This window comes from Protopterus annectens, chromosome 12.part0 (assembly GCF_019279795.1).
Source record: "Protopterus annectens isolate FY-2018-M chromosome 12.part0, PAN1.0, whole genome shotgun sequence".
NCBI classification, from domain to species: Eukaryota; Metazoa; Chordata; order Ceratodontiformes; family Protopteridae; genus Protopterus; species Protopterus annectens.
The window spans coordinates 477,708,998-477,723,926 of record NC_056746.1 but is presented as its reverse complement, the minus strand read 5'-3'; the positions used below and the strand labels follow the sequence as shown (position 1 = coordinate 477,723,926).

Genomic DNA, 14,929 nt, shown 5'->3' with positions numbered 1-14,929 from the left:
TTGTATTTCCTCCTTAGCATGTTCTGCATCAGAAATTACTTTGACCATCCAGGAAAAAAATATTCTGAAGATAGCTAGATACAGCAACGTGAATCTCCCACCTGCCTCCCAGCATTCCCTGAATGCTGGAATGAATTTACTCCTCTTCCGCCTGGCATATATAGTGAGCAATCATTTGTACAAACACTGTACTGTCTCCAACTGTTAGTACTTTGTCCTCCTGCTACATTTTTATCAGAATCAACTCTTTCTGCTGGTAGGGTTTTATCTTTACTATTATAGGTCTTGGCTGCTTTCTCATGGGCAGGTTTGGAGCTTACATACGATGTGCCCTTTCAGCTAACAGCTACCAGTCTTTTTGCTTATTTGTGCTTTCATAAAATGAATACAGTCTGTTCCTTCCAGTTTCTGTGCTACAGCAGAAAATCTCGAGAGTTTTCCATACATGGTCTGTCCTTTAATTATAGCATTTTTTGAAATATCCTTACCAAACTCACTAAACTAAATTTGTCCCCTTCCACTACCCAATGGTTCTCAAGCTATCTTACCCACAGGCAGCAAGCAGTCAAGTGGAGCAAGGCTTCCTCTCCATTCCTCAGTACATCCACAGGCGTCCCACAGGGCTTGATTCTAGGTCCTCTGTTGTTTAGTATATTAATAAATGATTTTCACCATGCCATCCCAGACTCCACCCTCATTCAATACGCCGATGATTCTACTATAATCTGTTCCTCCCCCACTATCACCATTCTTAACCACCTTACACAAGCAGCTTTCTCTTCTACCGAACAGTGGATGCTTGATAACCATCTGGCCCTGAATGCTACAAAAAAACAAACTTATGCTATTCTACCCCTCTAAAAACTCTCTTTTAGATAAAAACACCTTTACAATAATCAGCAAAAACAGAACTTCCCTAGACACAAAATTATTCGGAATAATCATAGATGACCAACTGAAATGTGATAAGCATCTTCAACCCAATATCAACAAAACCCATAAAAAGCTAGGTATGCCCTACCGGCATAGTCACTTCATCTCTCCCTTTACTAGAGTCACACTAGCTAATACTTACTGATCCCATCTCTACTTTATGCTGCAACTATCCTTTCCAACCTGCAATCCTCCCTTAAAGCAAAACTCTCATGTTGCTACAATAAAATAACCAAATTTGCCACAGGTCACAGAGCCTCCTCTCACCACTGCCTTTTCCTTCATCAACTAGGCTGGCTTGAGCTACCCAATTTCCTCAGTCACACCCAACTTATCCAAGCTCATAAACTGATCCACAACCCATCTCTCTGTCCCTCCCTAGCAAATACCTTTGAAATTCATAAACCTGACAGACTCTTAAGATCAAATTCTCACAACTTAATCAAATTGCACAGACCCTTGTGTCCAGCTGGAAATCAACTGATGTCCTTCTCACTAGCGCGCCTCTGGAACTTTCTTCCAGCCTCCACCCGCACTACAAACAGTCTCTCCTTGTTCAAAACTTCACTTCACTCATATCTAACCTCACAATGGATATGCTCATGCTCCCCACCCTACCTAATAACTACTACACTTTCTTCCTAATCTTCTAACTCTCCTGTAGACCCATTAATGCCTATGTTACTTCTTTAACACTAGAAATACTAAAGCAAGTTAAACTGGCATTTTTGTTACTACCCACTATTAATCCAGATGTTTGTTCAAATATGACAATCTTTGATGAAACTCATTGTAAATACCTATTTTTCTCAGACATAATTTTTCTTAGTTACTGTATTAATGCATAATTACATTTTTAATGTGTGACAAATGTGTTTTTTTTTTTAAATGTGTACTTCAAATTTGTTCCTACTTTGTATTATGTAATCAACCTTCTGGAGCTTTTCTTCCCAGGACTCCATTGAAAACGGACCATTTGTGGCCCAATGTACTATCCTGGCAAACAAACTGCAAATAAATAAATAATAAATAAATAAATCTTTATCTTGAGCTGTCTCATACTCAACCAGCATTTTCTTCATTTCGACCTCTGATTTTTGCAGTTTTATCAGCTCATCTGAGCATATGTTTAAACCTTATTCCAATTTTTTCCAGCCTTTTCTTGTTTGAGTAGATGTACTCCTTCAGTGTTTTTGTTTATTCTAATTAGCTCTGAGCACATTTGACATATTTGTGCTTCTAGAAGTCATGTCTTGCACCAAAGCTGGAGCTTGAACTGCTTTTTTGCTGAACAGTTGCAGGATTCTTCCCAACCAGTGTTTTCTCGTCACCTTTTGTGGTTGATTTTCTTTCAGGTTATCTAAATTTCTTCTTTGCTGGCATCCACTTACTAACCACTAACTGAAATTTACCCAAAAAGGCAAAATCGGTGGTTCTCTTTTCTGAGTTTCTGTTTTCACACCGTGAGAGCTGAAATTAAGCTGTAACTTGGTGTGCAGCCATCTTGGAAACCCCAGATGCCTTTTTTTTTTGTCATATTACATGTTTGTCATACCTCTCCTTATTGTTTGACGTGTCCCTTTAAAATTGACCTTACTTTGTTATGGTCTACTTGTCATACTGTTGGTTTGTACTTCTACTTCATTCAACCCTTGGTGTCCATGACCCGGCAAGATTGACTTCAGTGTCATTGACTTCAAAATATGCAGAATCATTCTCGATGCAGTCGATCATTGCATCTGTCTCATCCCCAAGATTTCCTTGAGACTGACGTCTTCTTTGAGTTCTGTCTTTTCTTCAGTGGGGTCAACCTTGATCCCTACAGACTTTGCTGTCTACCTTCTCAAGCCCAGTGTCCCCTCAGGTTTCACAGATTTCCATGTAGAATGGACATTTGACAGCTACAAGATCAGCCTTTCAGTGCAAGTTCTTTGGGGTCATTAGCTACCCCTACTCTCATGTTAACCTTTACAGTTTTCAAGTCTAACCTGGCTTTCCTCTCCTCTCATTTGTTGTTACTTCTTGTCATTTAGTTTGAGATGCTGCAGAGATGTTCTTCGTGTTTCACTGTTGCAGTCATCACATTTGGGGTATCTGCCTGCAGGTAGCCCTCAGCCAGCCTGAATACCAGAATCTTGGGATTTCTGCTTCGGGTGCTGTCGCTTTTCTATGAAGTCAGATCTTCAGGGGTAAAACATGCAACTGATGCCATTACATCAGTCTTTCTTGCCGTGTGGTGCCCGAAGCAGAAGCAGTTCGCAAGTGCTGGTCGTCCGACTCCTGAAATTTTCATTTTCGAGTTTCAGACCCGAAGTCTTCAAAAAGATAATTGAGGATCCTTTTTACTTGCTCTAACCGATGTCAGAAAAAATTAATAATTGTCTTGCCTGTGGAAAGCAAATACCTCATAGAGATTTTCATTCTTACTGCGTCACCTGTTTAGGCTCAGACCACGACGTCCCTCATCGGTTTTGTGCCTTGTTCAATGCCCAAACTATTAGTCGTTGGACTGTTGTTGTAGCTAAATACTTTCGTTCTCTATCTCCATATTCCGAAATGGCTTTGTTAAGCCATCCGAATACTGATCTTATGAAAAAACGTAAGGATAAAGACAGACCACATAGGTCCAAAACTGCCGATGACACTTCCATTAAGCTAGTCGCCTGTCTGCTGGTACTCAGTGAGGTGCTTTCGTAGCCCCTGAGACCTGCTTCTACAGATTTGCAGGCCTCTGCTGAGACCCATTCGGAGTCCGGTATGCCGTGAGATGCTTCTTCGACTATGGAACCCGCAGATGTCTCTACCTTAGATGGGTCCGGAGCCGCTGTGCAGGCACTGGCTTCTGAGGGTGTATTCAGGCCTATGGATTTTCATATTAAACCGACGTCTTCATTTCAAGCTGAAAATACAGAATTCCTCAGGCCTAAAACTCACACTACGCCTAGAAAACTGATGACCAAAGTGCATTCTTAGGCCCACATGCCTCAAAAAAAGATGATTAGAATGACTGAAGACCTTATTACCTTTATTAGTGGAAGCCAGCCTTCCCCCTCTAAGAGACCTAGAACTGATTTTCCTTCTGATTCTTTTGATCATGAATCTGATATCTCTATTCCTTCTGACTACCAGGATTAGCCCTTATCTACTTATGAGGATTCTGATGCAGAAGATTCCATTCCCTCTGCTTCCCCTCCAGAGGATTTTTCTTTTGGTGAAACCTTGTATACCCTTAGGGAACATTTCCGCTGGGAAAGCCAGGACTGTTCACAGTCCAAAATGAGACTTAGGGAATTCTTGTACAGGCCTCTAGCTATCCCTCCTGTTCTGGAGATTGTAGATGATGTTTTCCTGGATTCCAGCCTTACCCCAGACACTTTGCCTCTAGCTCCCAGGAAACCTGACGGGTACTATAGAGTACCTGACTCTCTCAAATTCCTCCTCAAGAATCCTACTGCAGATCCAGAGACCATTTCCCAAGGACCTAAAAGCATTAAGGCTACTATTGCCAAGAATCCTACCCCTTCTGACAGGGATTCTAGGACTTTAGACAGATGGGGTAAGAAGGTATATACCTCTGCTACTGTGGCCATTAGGGCTTTAAATTGCCAGTTTCATATGTTAAAATATCAGCAACATATTATGGGACTACGTAAACAGAAAATGATGTTGATTCCTGACTGTGCTGCATTCTGCTGACCAAGTTGGTAAACATACTTTGCAATTTGGTTTTGATGCTTTAGAAGCATCTTGCAGGCTGCTGTCACTGGGTCTGTAGTTAGAAGGCATGCTTGGCTTAAGGAACAAAACTTGCCAGATCATGTTTAACTAAATTACTGGTTGCACCCTTAAACCAAGACCGCCTTTTTGGCAACAAAGCGGAAGAAGTCCTCAAAAGAATGGAGGAAAAAGCTAAATCTTTGCAAACTGTTAAAGATTTCTTACAAGTGCAGCCACCTAGATTCAGTAGGCACTGGCCTTCAAAGAGCTGGTCCTTTCCAGTCCCTTCCAGGCCTTCTCAGTCCAAACCCAGGGGCAGCAGACCACCAAGACTTCAATCTCAGGCTATGCACAGATCTAAGCAGTGGGGGGCTCCCACTTCCAAAGCAGGGAGTAGTAAGCCACCCCCCCATGGAAAAATTGCACAATGACTTATCCTTAACTCTTTCAAGCCTTGCTCAACTACTGTCACCTTTAAGAGGAAAGCTTGCCCTGCATGCAAAAAACTGGGAATTCATTACCCAAGACAAATTGGTTTTAAACATAGTTTCCTTAGGATACAGATTCCACTTCCACTCTCTCACATCCCCAAGTGGATGGCCAGACCTCCCCCCAAACCAGTGGGCGGAGGCCCAAAAACAAGTTCTCTCTTTCCTCAGCATCAAGGTTATTCAACCTGTCCCAGCAGAACAAAGGGGACAAAGGTATCTATTCAAGACCGTTCCTGGTTCCCAGAAAAGAAAACTCCTGGCGTCCTGTCCTGGACCTGTCTATCCTCAACACCTTTCTGGTGGTTCCAAAATTCAAAATGCTCTCTCTCCTCAGCATCAAGGCTATTCAACCTGTCCCAGCAGAACAAAGGGGACAAGGTTTCTATTCAAGACTGTTCCTGGTTCCCAGAAAAGAAAACTCTTGGTGTCCTGTCTTGGACTTGTCTATCCTCAACACCTTTCTCGTGGTTCCAAAATTCAAAATGCTAACTCTTCAACAGCTTCTTCCTATGCTAGCCAAGGATGACTGGCTGACAACCCTAGACTTAAAAGAAGCTTATCTGCACATCCCAATAAGGGAATCTTGCAGGAAATACCTACGCTTCAGGGCAGGCTCCATGCACTATCAGTTCTCTGCACTTCCCTTTGGCTTATCTACTGCGCCCAGGGTATTCACAAAGTGCCTGGCTCCAGCAGGCAGAGAAATATTCAGATTTACCCATATTTGGACGATTGCCTGTTTCAGGCAGAAAGTCAGGACTTGCTATTACAGCACCTAGCATTTGTAAAGAGACTTATAACTTTCACTGGGGTACACCATCAGCGAGAAGAAATCACACCTAGTAACCTGCCAACAGATTGTATTCCTGGGAGCAAGCTTGAACACAACTTCCCAGATGGCATTCCTCACTCCAGAGAAACAAGTTTATTTGACAATCTACTTCAACCTACTGACCACAAAAACCCAGCTATATGCAAGGAAAATCCTGCAAGCCCTGGTGTTCATGGCGTCTTGCATTCTGTTCATTCTATATGCAAGACTGCATATGAGGAAACTTCAGGGGTATCTAAAAAGTCTATGGTGTCAGCATTCTCAGGACCTGGAAACAATGATTCCTATCATCCCTTGCCTAAGGGCAGAGTTCCTTTGGTGGGCAGAGGCCTGCAACCACAACAAGGGACTCCCTTTCACTCTACTCCCTTTCCCCTAAACCTTAACAGATGCATCAGACTGTGCATGGGGGGCACACATGGCAGGGTAGTGCATTCAAGGCAAATGGAACCCAATACAGATGCACCTGCATACCAATCAAAAAAATGTTAGCTGTACAGAATGCTCTGACAGCCTTCAAAGACCTTATTCTTCCAGGACATCTATTGGTAAAGACAGATAACACCACAGTTATGTGGTACATAAACAAGCAGGGGGAACCCATTCCTACCCACTCTGCAGACTAGCCATGGCTCTGTGGAACATAGCCTTGAATAACCAAGTGAACCTACAAGCTTAATTCCTGCCAGGCAAACTAAATTCGCTGGCAGATGACTTAAGCAGAAATCTCATGGACCCACACGAATGGAAACTGGAACCCAAAATATTCAAGCTCTTGAGGAACATATGGAAGACTCCAGAGGTAGACCTGTTTGCCTCCCCTCAGAACTACCACTTGAAAAAGTACTGCACCAGAACTCCCCACTGTCAAGCTTGGAAAGTGGATGCCCTGTCCTTTACTTGGGAGGGCCTCTCAGTTTATGGCTTCCCCCTTCTAACTCTCCTCTCGAAGGTCCTGCTGAAGATCAAATAGGACAAGCCAAGGACAATTCTGATTGCACCGGACTGGCCACGCCAGCACTGGTACCCCCTTTTGTGCAGTCTGACAGTGCTACAACCATGGTACCTGCCTCAGGCTCCTTCCCTGCTGTCCCAGCAGGTGGGCCAGATTCTGCACCCTCAGCTTCAAACCCTGAACCTTGCAGCCTGGCTAATCCCCTGAGCTCACCTGTAGCAACCCTCGGTAAGCAGGTGCTGGATGTCATTCCTGAGGCAAGGAGGCCTAGTACTAGAAAATCCTATTCAGAAAAGTGGAAAAGATACTGTTCCTGGAGCCAGTCTCAAGGGATCAGCACAACGGTATCCAACCTGCCTCATATTCTAGATTATATAACAGAAATGCTCCACAAGGGCCTATCTGTCTCGTCAATTAAGATTTCATGCCTCAGCCATATCAGCACATTATAATACTGAGCCCACCCCTCTTCTCTCATCCACTGCTAAAACAATTCCTTAGAGGGGCCAAAACTTTAAGACCCCCCAGGAGAGCTCCCACTCCAGCCTGAGACCTAAACTTTGTGTTGGAGAAACTTACTCTTCCCCCTTTGAATGAGCTGCTACAGCAGAGTTGAAATTACTTTCTTGGAAAACAGCTTTACATCTATCCATCACTTCTGCAAGAAGTGTGTCTGAACTGCAGGCCCTTATGGCAGTGGAACCCTTCGTTATCTTTCATGCAGACAGGGTTTCCCTCAGGACTAATCCATCATTTATGCCCAGTGTGGTATCTAGTGTGGCTCTGAATCAGTCCATTCATTTGCCTACTTTTTTCACCTAATCCGTAGAATAAAGGGGAAAGGATATTACATTCCCTGGATGTGCACAGACAGCTTAGATTCTATCTGGAGAGGATTAAGCCTCACAGAAAATCTGACCAGCTGCTAGTCAGCTTTGCTGCAGGGGCAGAGGGGAAGGCCATTTCAAAGCAAACCATTTCCAAATGGATAGCACATTGCATCCATTTCTGCTACAAGCACCATGGAAAACCTATAAGAACACATTCCACTAGGGCTGTATCTACCTCTACTCCTTTTCTCAGAGGAGTCTTTACCATGGACATCCTAGAAGCTGCAACCTGGAGCTGTGTACATACTTTCACCAAGCATTACCACTTGCCTATCATTTCTAAATCCAGAGCTGGATTTGCCACAGCAGTCTTACAGGGCCTCATTGCTAGCCCTAATGCTCCTTAACTGCCTCCACCCTTCCTTAGCTTTGGGAATCGACCCAAATGTGATGACTGCAACAGTGAATACTCTCGAACATCTACATTTATGGTAAAACCTTGGTGCAGAAATAAATCCAAATGAAAGGTAAAAAGTAAAAAATGTAGTATTTTTCCATGTTTTATAATGATTTTATAAGTTTTTTAAGTGCTTTCTCATGTATAGTATTTGATTCCTTCTTGTACAATGTTTTTAAGCAATGTTTTTAAGCAATGCTTTTTTTAGTTTGAGCATGAGGCTTAATTGTTTTTCACTGCTACTTAATCATTGTGTGATTTTTATTGATTAATTGGCATTTTAGAATCTCTATTTAAACCTGTGCATTTTTTATTGTGGTGTCTGATGAAGCAACTTCGGTTGTGAAAGCGCTTACCACTTTGTACTTTGCTGTGATTAAACGTTTGCTGTGTGTTATCTTGGTGCATGCATTTTTTACTTTTTACCTTACATTTATGGTAAGTGTACACAATTGTACTTTTCAAAGCAACAATTTTAATTTCACACAATATCTGGATTGTTTTGCATCATTTTGAGACACTATCCTGGCAAGAACCACCATTGTGTGTCTGTGTGTGTATATATATATATATATATATATATATATATATATATATATATATATATATATATATATATATATATATATATATATATATATATATATAAATAATATAACACGTGTGTGTATGTGTGAAAATATGATTACATCCACAAAGAGTGAATGCATACTCCAGTGGCCTTCAATACATATGCTAACCTCAAATTATTGCATATGCAACCAGTTCATGCTGAAAGCTATTGAGCTCATTTCATTGACGCCAACATTTATAGCATGTTACTGTACCACCATCTGGTACATAACAATATGGTGAGTCATGGTTGCAACATAGGGTTTTAAGAAATAATGAAAGTAGATGTAAATCAACCAGTTTCAGAAACTGAAGGACAGGATAAGAAGATCTGCAACATAAGTAAGCCTGATCTGTCTTAAGCAGAGTCCTTTTAGGTGGAGTAAATGTAATGCCTTAGGATGCCTGTAGTTTCAGATAATCTCTCATTTGCTGCCTAAACAGTGCATTCAGTGTGGTGTGAAAATAAGGAGCTGTCCTACTAAGGATGTAATGCACATGACTATGCCAGCTTTCCACTAGATGTTGTTTACAGGGCAGTCCACAGCAACTGAACCTTAGAAATATGGCAGAATTCAGGAAAAAGCATTAACTACTTTTGATATCACAACAGCATCTGCTTTATGTGTGTGTGGATGGGGTCTCTGTTCATATATACTAACTACATGGTCACACAGCCACAGTTGCAGTACATTGTGACTGTAGAGTGAACCCTTCCCATTGCATTATAGCCGACCCTTGAAATTCAGCTATTGTACTAGTCATCATAAGCTGCAGTTGAGTAAGGATTGCACTTGGACTTGCAGTCAACTTGAGCATACAATTGACAAATTGTATTGCACCAGTGTGTGCGTGTATGTGTGTTTTGTGTGTGTGCACGTATGTGGATGTGTATGTGCAGATAATGTAAACTGTGCATGTGCAATTTGAGAGGTAGCAAGTCTTCATTTTCTTACCTTTAAAATGGGTACAATGGGATTATGAATTCCACAGATGTGGTGTTTTATTTTTCTTATCCAAGGCAGAATTCCTGAAAGAAGATAATCTTTTAGTTTGGACATTCTCCAGAGCTCCAACTTGAAGATCTTTAGATGCAGTGAATACTCCCATAGCAGAACTTTTTAAATGAAAATTATTACATATCAGCTTGAAAATCAGCTATTTCCTGTTTTTCTTTGCTTTTTTTTTTCTAAAGATCATACTTGTAATCAGTGTTCAACATTTCTTCCACAGAAGGCTGCTGTAGTGGATCTTATCGATTCATTCCCTACAGAGACCCGTGCAGCCCAGAGTGCTGAGCCATGGGGAACTACTGATGCAGGAAGCAAGTCTGATCCATGGGGAGGAGAAGCAGCAAACGGAGCTGCTGCTTCTGACCCTTGGCAGTCATTTGGTAAGCCACTACTACAGTGAATATAATATAAACTGGAAAGGATGATTTTTAAGTTATACTGTAAAATGTTTTTTAAAGTATGACTGCTCTGAAATGCTAAGAATTTACTTAGCCTGTAGACATTTTTTATTACTAATTTAATTTTTGACATTAATGCATATCTCATGCGGTGCAGTCACTGAAACAATGTATTATAACAGTATGGTTTTCTTTTTCATTCATGGTCTGCATTTATCTTCCCTGTATAGACTAGTGAAGGCTCTTGTTTCTTTCCATTATGGAGGTGTAAATGTGACATACTTTCATTTGTCACGCTGGTACACTGTCTAATCACACATTCCCAGCTCAACATGTGAGCTTTTTTGACTTGCCTGAAGTATTTTTTTACTGTACAGCTACCTTTCTTCATTTCAGTAGCTAAATTTGATTTCATTCCACTGTGAGTGTGTTATTTTACCACCCAAATAATGCTCTAAAATCTGTGAGTAAATAACATTGTAGTAGAAAAGTGCCTCACAGCAAGAGGTTCTCCCGTTCGATTCTCGGCTGGAGCGCCTTCTGTGTGGAGTCTGCATGTCCTCCCCGCGGTCGTGTGGCATTCGAAAGACATGCGTGAATGGGCGTACCTTCGTTGAAGGTTGGGCGTCGAGCTGGCACCTTGGCACTGTAAAAATCTACTGCCAATCATTAGTGGACCGGAGTTCCGCTGTGGAGACCCCTAACCGGGAAAAGCCAAAAGAAGAAGTAGAAAAGTAGCTTATTAATATTTTTATCCAATTCTTTCACACCAGTGGAGCTCTAGAAGTTTGCACAGTTACTTTCATTAGTTGCATCCTGAGCCTTTTGACAATATCTGGTTGTATCCTTGCAGTTCAAACAAGTATTTCTATCTCTAGAATCATATGTGTTACTAAAGAAATGCAAAGGGAAAACTGTTAAAAACGGGTATTTACAGAGCATTCATTAAATTCCAGGTCTTAAACTGGATTTGATAATCAAGTCACAGTTCATACAAGCGAATATTTTGTAATTTTTATGCACAAAACAGAGACCAAGTCTCACAATCCACTCCAAGAGTATTTATTAGCGCTTTTGTCCCATAAATAGACTTCTTCAGATAAACCGTACAAAAACAGAAACAAATGCACTTTACCCAACAGTCTTGTATATACTACCCTTAACACAACACAATTAGCCTCTTAAAGTTGTAGGCACAATTGTGTGCAAAAAGATGCATACATTTCCCACCAATAAATACTAAAAATTATTCAAAAAACATTAAAAACATTATTCTAATGTATAATAAAGTCATCTCTAAGCCTTAAAATGGAGCTGATAGAAAGTCATTTAATGCTTGTCCTATGTGCCTGCTAGAAATGCATTGATTGATGAGGTACTTATAAACTTAAAATTGTTTTCAAGAAAATAAAATTTTGTTTTTTTTTTATTTCAAAGACTCCACTGGGGAAGTGGAAAATAATAAGATATGTAAAAAGACAATTACATTTAACTCTATACTACACCCGGTTATACAGATTTTTGAGAAACTATGTGAACATGACATCCAAAAAATGTTATCAATCAAAGAAAAAATGTAGAAGTGGCAACATGTCAAATTTAACTAAAGATGAGCAAAATATGTTTGTTAGTATTTGTAACAATAAAGAATTAAGAGTGATGAAGCTGGATAAAGGCAGAGGCCTTGTTATTATCAGTATTAATGAGTATAATAATAAAATATTTACCATGCTTTTTACAGAAACCTATACGGAAATAAGTCTAAATGAGATGAATATTGCCAATCAGAAAGTGGATTTAACACTGGAAGAGCTAGTACTTAATAACCAAATTACTGTGGATGAATACAACTTCTTAGTGGTAAAACATTCTAGAACCCCCACTATTTTTGGAGTTTCCATAGTTTCATAGGTGGTTTCATAGGTAGATACTAGGCTTTTGGCCCTAGGGCCTATATAAGCCTAGCCAAACGGTACCCTGGCTTTTGCCACCCAAGAAAATTATTTTCCTGTGCCCCTGTCAAGCAGAGCCACAGACGTGACCCCGGGGTGAATTTCTTATCTCCCATCAAATCATCAAGATTTTTCTTGAGTACTAATGAGGAGCTTTGTTTGATACAGATAGGTAGTTTGTTACAGAGTATGGGAAGTCTCTGAGACAAGAATCTATCCCTCCAGCATGTTCTGTTTATTGTGGTGACAAGGTTTAGGTCCCTAGAGCGTGTAGCTCGGAGGGATTGGGATTTCTTTACCTAGAGCATGTCCAACAGCTCTGGGTTTGACATAGCTTTGTATGTTAGGCAGAGATCGCCTCTGAGTAGGCGATATGCGACAGAGTAAAGCTGGAGTTTTTTGAGACTGTCTGTGTAGGGCATCTGTTTGAGGCCAGTAATCCTCTTTGTGAGGTATTTTTGTGGCCTTTCCAGTTGTTGTAGATGTCTTGTGAGGTACATAGCAAAAGGGGCGTTGTACTCTATAATGGGTCTAATGAGTGATGAGTAGAGGGGAACAATGACCTCTTTTTTCCTGGATGAGAAACCTTTTGTGATGAGATGTGCCATGTAGAAGGATTTCCTGACTACTGTGACAATGTGATTATTAAAGGAGAGACTACTGTCCACCTGTGTCCCAAGGTCTCTTATCACACTTTAGCTGTTAAGTAGACTACCGCCTATGTGGTAGTCCATGGGTACAGAGTTTTTACCAAAAGGGATGACAATGCACTTTTTGGCATTGAGCTTGAGGCCATGGCTTTGACACCAGGCATCTGTCTCAGTGAGGCCCTTTTGTAGGATGTCCACATCATTAGGAGATTTGATTATGGCTCCTAGTTTGCAGTCATCTGCTAACTTTGTTAGCCAAAGACCTTCTGTGTTAGCCTATACTTCAGAGAAGTAGATACCAAACAGGAGAGGACCTAGGACTGAACCCTGTGGTACTCCACTTGTCACTGGTATGATGTTGGATTTAGAGTCTGCTACTTTCACAGTGTGGGTTCGGTCAGTAAGCCAGTTGGAAACCCATCTTGTGACATAGGGATTTATACCTAGTTTAGTAAGTTTGTCTATAATTCCAGAGTGGGGGATGGTGTCGAAAGCCTTGGCGAGCTCTAGATAGGCTGTGTGTACCACCTTACCCTCATCTACAGCTTTGGTGACCGCTTCAAAGAAGTCTGTCAGGTTTAGGAGACATGATCTGCCTTTTACAAACCCGAACTGGGTAGGGTCCAGAGTTTGAAGATTACCAATGTCATTGTAAGTTCCATGATGATACGCTCCATAGCCTTGCAGACCAGGCTCGTCAGGCTAATGGGGCGGTAGTTCCCGGGGTCTGTGGTGGCTCCCCCTATGTGGAGTGGGATAACCATTGCTGTGCGCCATTCAGTGGGCACAAAGCCTGAGGCAATGCATAAAAACTTAGGGGACCCCACTTTAAGACCCATAGTGGATGCCAGAGCCTCAAAAACCTATTTAATAGCAAAATTTATAGATCAGCATCTTAAAAAAGTATTAAAAGACCGTATCTGGGTGCTCAAGGATTCATGGAATTTTGTTGGGAGAATTAACAATAATTTATATGTGGAAGATTTACTATTTGTTACGATTGATACTGGAGACTTGTACTCTGTCATACCATGTGATACTGGCATTGAATGGTTCTACTCCTATTTATGTCAATGTACACAGTTAAGCCATGACAGAATATTAACTATAAGAATGCTTATGGAGTTAGTACTGGACAATAATTTCATAACTTTTCAATGTAAAAGGGGTGGTCATGCGTGCCACCTGTGCCCCCATTTTTGCAAACGTGGCACTTGCATTTTGCAAAAATTAATATATATTTCACTCCCCCTATTCTCAGTACTGGTAATTCTGCGGTCGTTATTTGGATGACATTATAATATTTTCAAAAGGTAGCAGGAGGTTATTGGACGAGTTCCATATATATATGTATAGTACTACACTATTTTTGGAATTTACCAGTATTGTCGGAGACACCTATGTCAGTTATTTAGATATTACAGTAAAGAAGGACAGGATGAGGGGGGCTTTAATTCAGCTATTTTTTAGAAGGGCAACCTATTCTAACACTCTGTTGCACTTAAGTAGTTGGCACCCAGTTGAACAAAAGAAGTCCATGATGAAAGGGAAAGGTGTTCAATTTGCAAGAATGGTCATTGACTTTAATTGAATTTTTGGTCCAGATTAACATCTTGAGGGACATGTTTAGGAGGAGAGGTACCCAATATCATTTCTTAGTGATATACTGGCAGAAGTAATAAGGAAGCGGATTAGTGGACATTTTTGCCCCCTGTTGGGAACAACAAATAATAATCTGGGCCATAATATGCAGGCGGAAAATAGTAACACCATTGACTTCACCAAGAATATGGTGTTGACTGTTTGTAGAAATAGGTAAAATTGTAAAAAGGCACTGGGTAGTTTTATGATTGAGCCTGAATACTCAAATATTGTAGGTGCACACCCTCGGATTGCTTACAACAAAGATGTTAACATAATAAATATGTTAGGGAAACTTAATTATACAAGAACCAAGGGTAGAATGAATAAGTGTAGATATTGTGCACAATTTAAATATGTGTTTGAAACCAAGGAGGTTGCCATTCCTAATTATTGTAAATACATATTAGATAAGAAATACAACTGTAATAGTAAGGGGGTTGTTTAT

At 40.8% G+C, this 14,929-nt stretch overlaps 1 protein-coding gene across 7 annotated transcripts in view; it reads left to right on the top strand.

Annotated features, from left to right (window-relative positions):
* The window catches only part of EPN2 (epsin 2), a 978,978-nt gene that overhangs the window by 426,247 nt on the left and 537,802 nt on the right, over positions 1-14,929 (top strand). For all 7 annotated transcript variants that reach the window (XM_044089576.1, XM_044089572.1, XM_044089573.1 and 4 more), the window contains one exon: positions 10,061-10,220. In XM_044089576.1, coding sequence (XP_043945511.1) covers positions 10,061-10,220 — 160 coding nt within the window. The remainder of the gene's footprint in view (positions 1-10,060; positions 10,221-14,929) is intronic.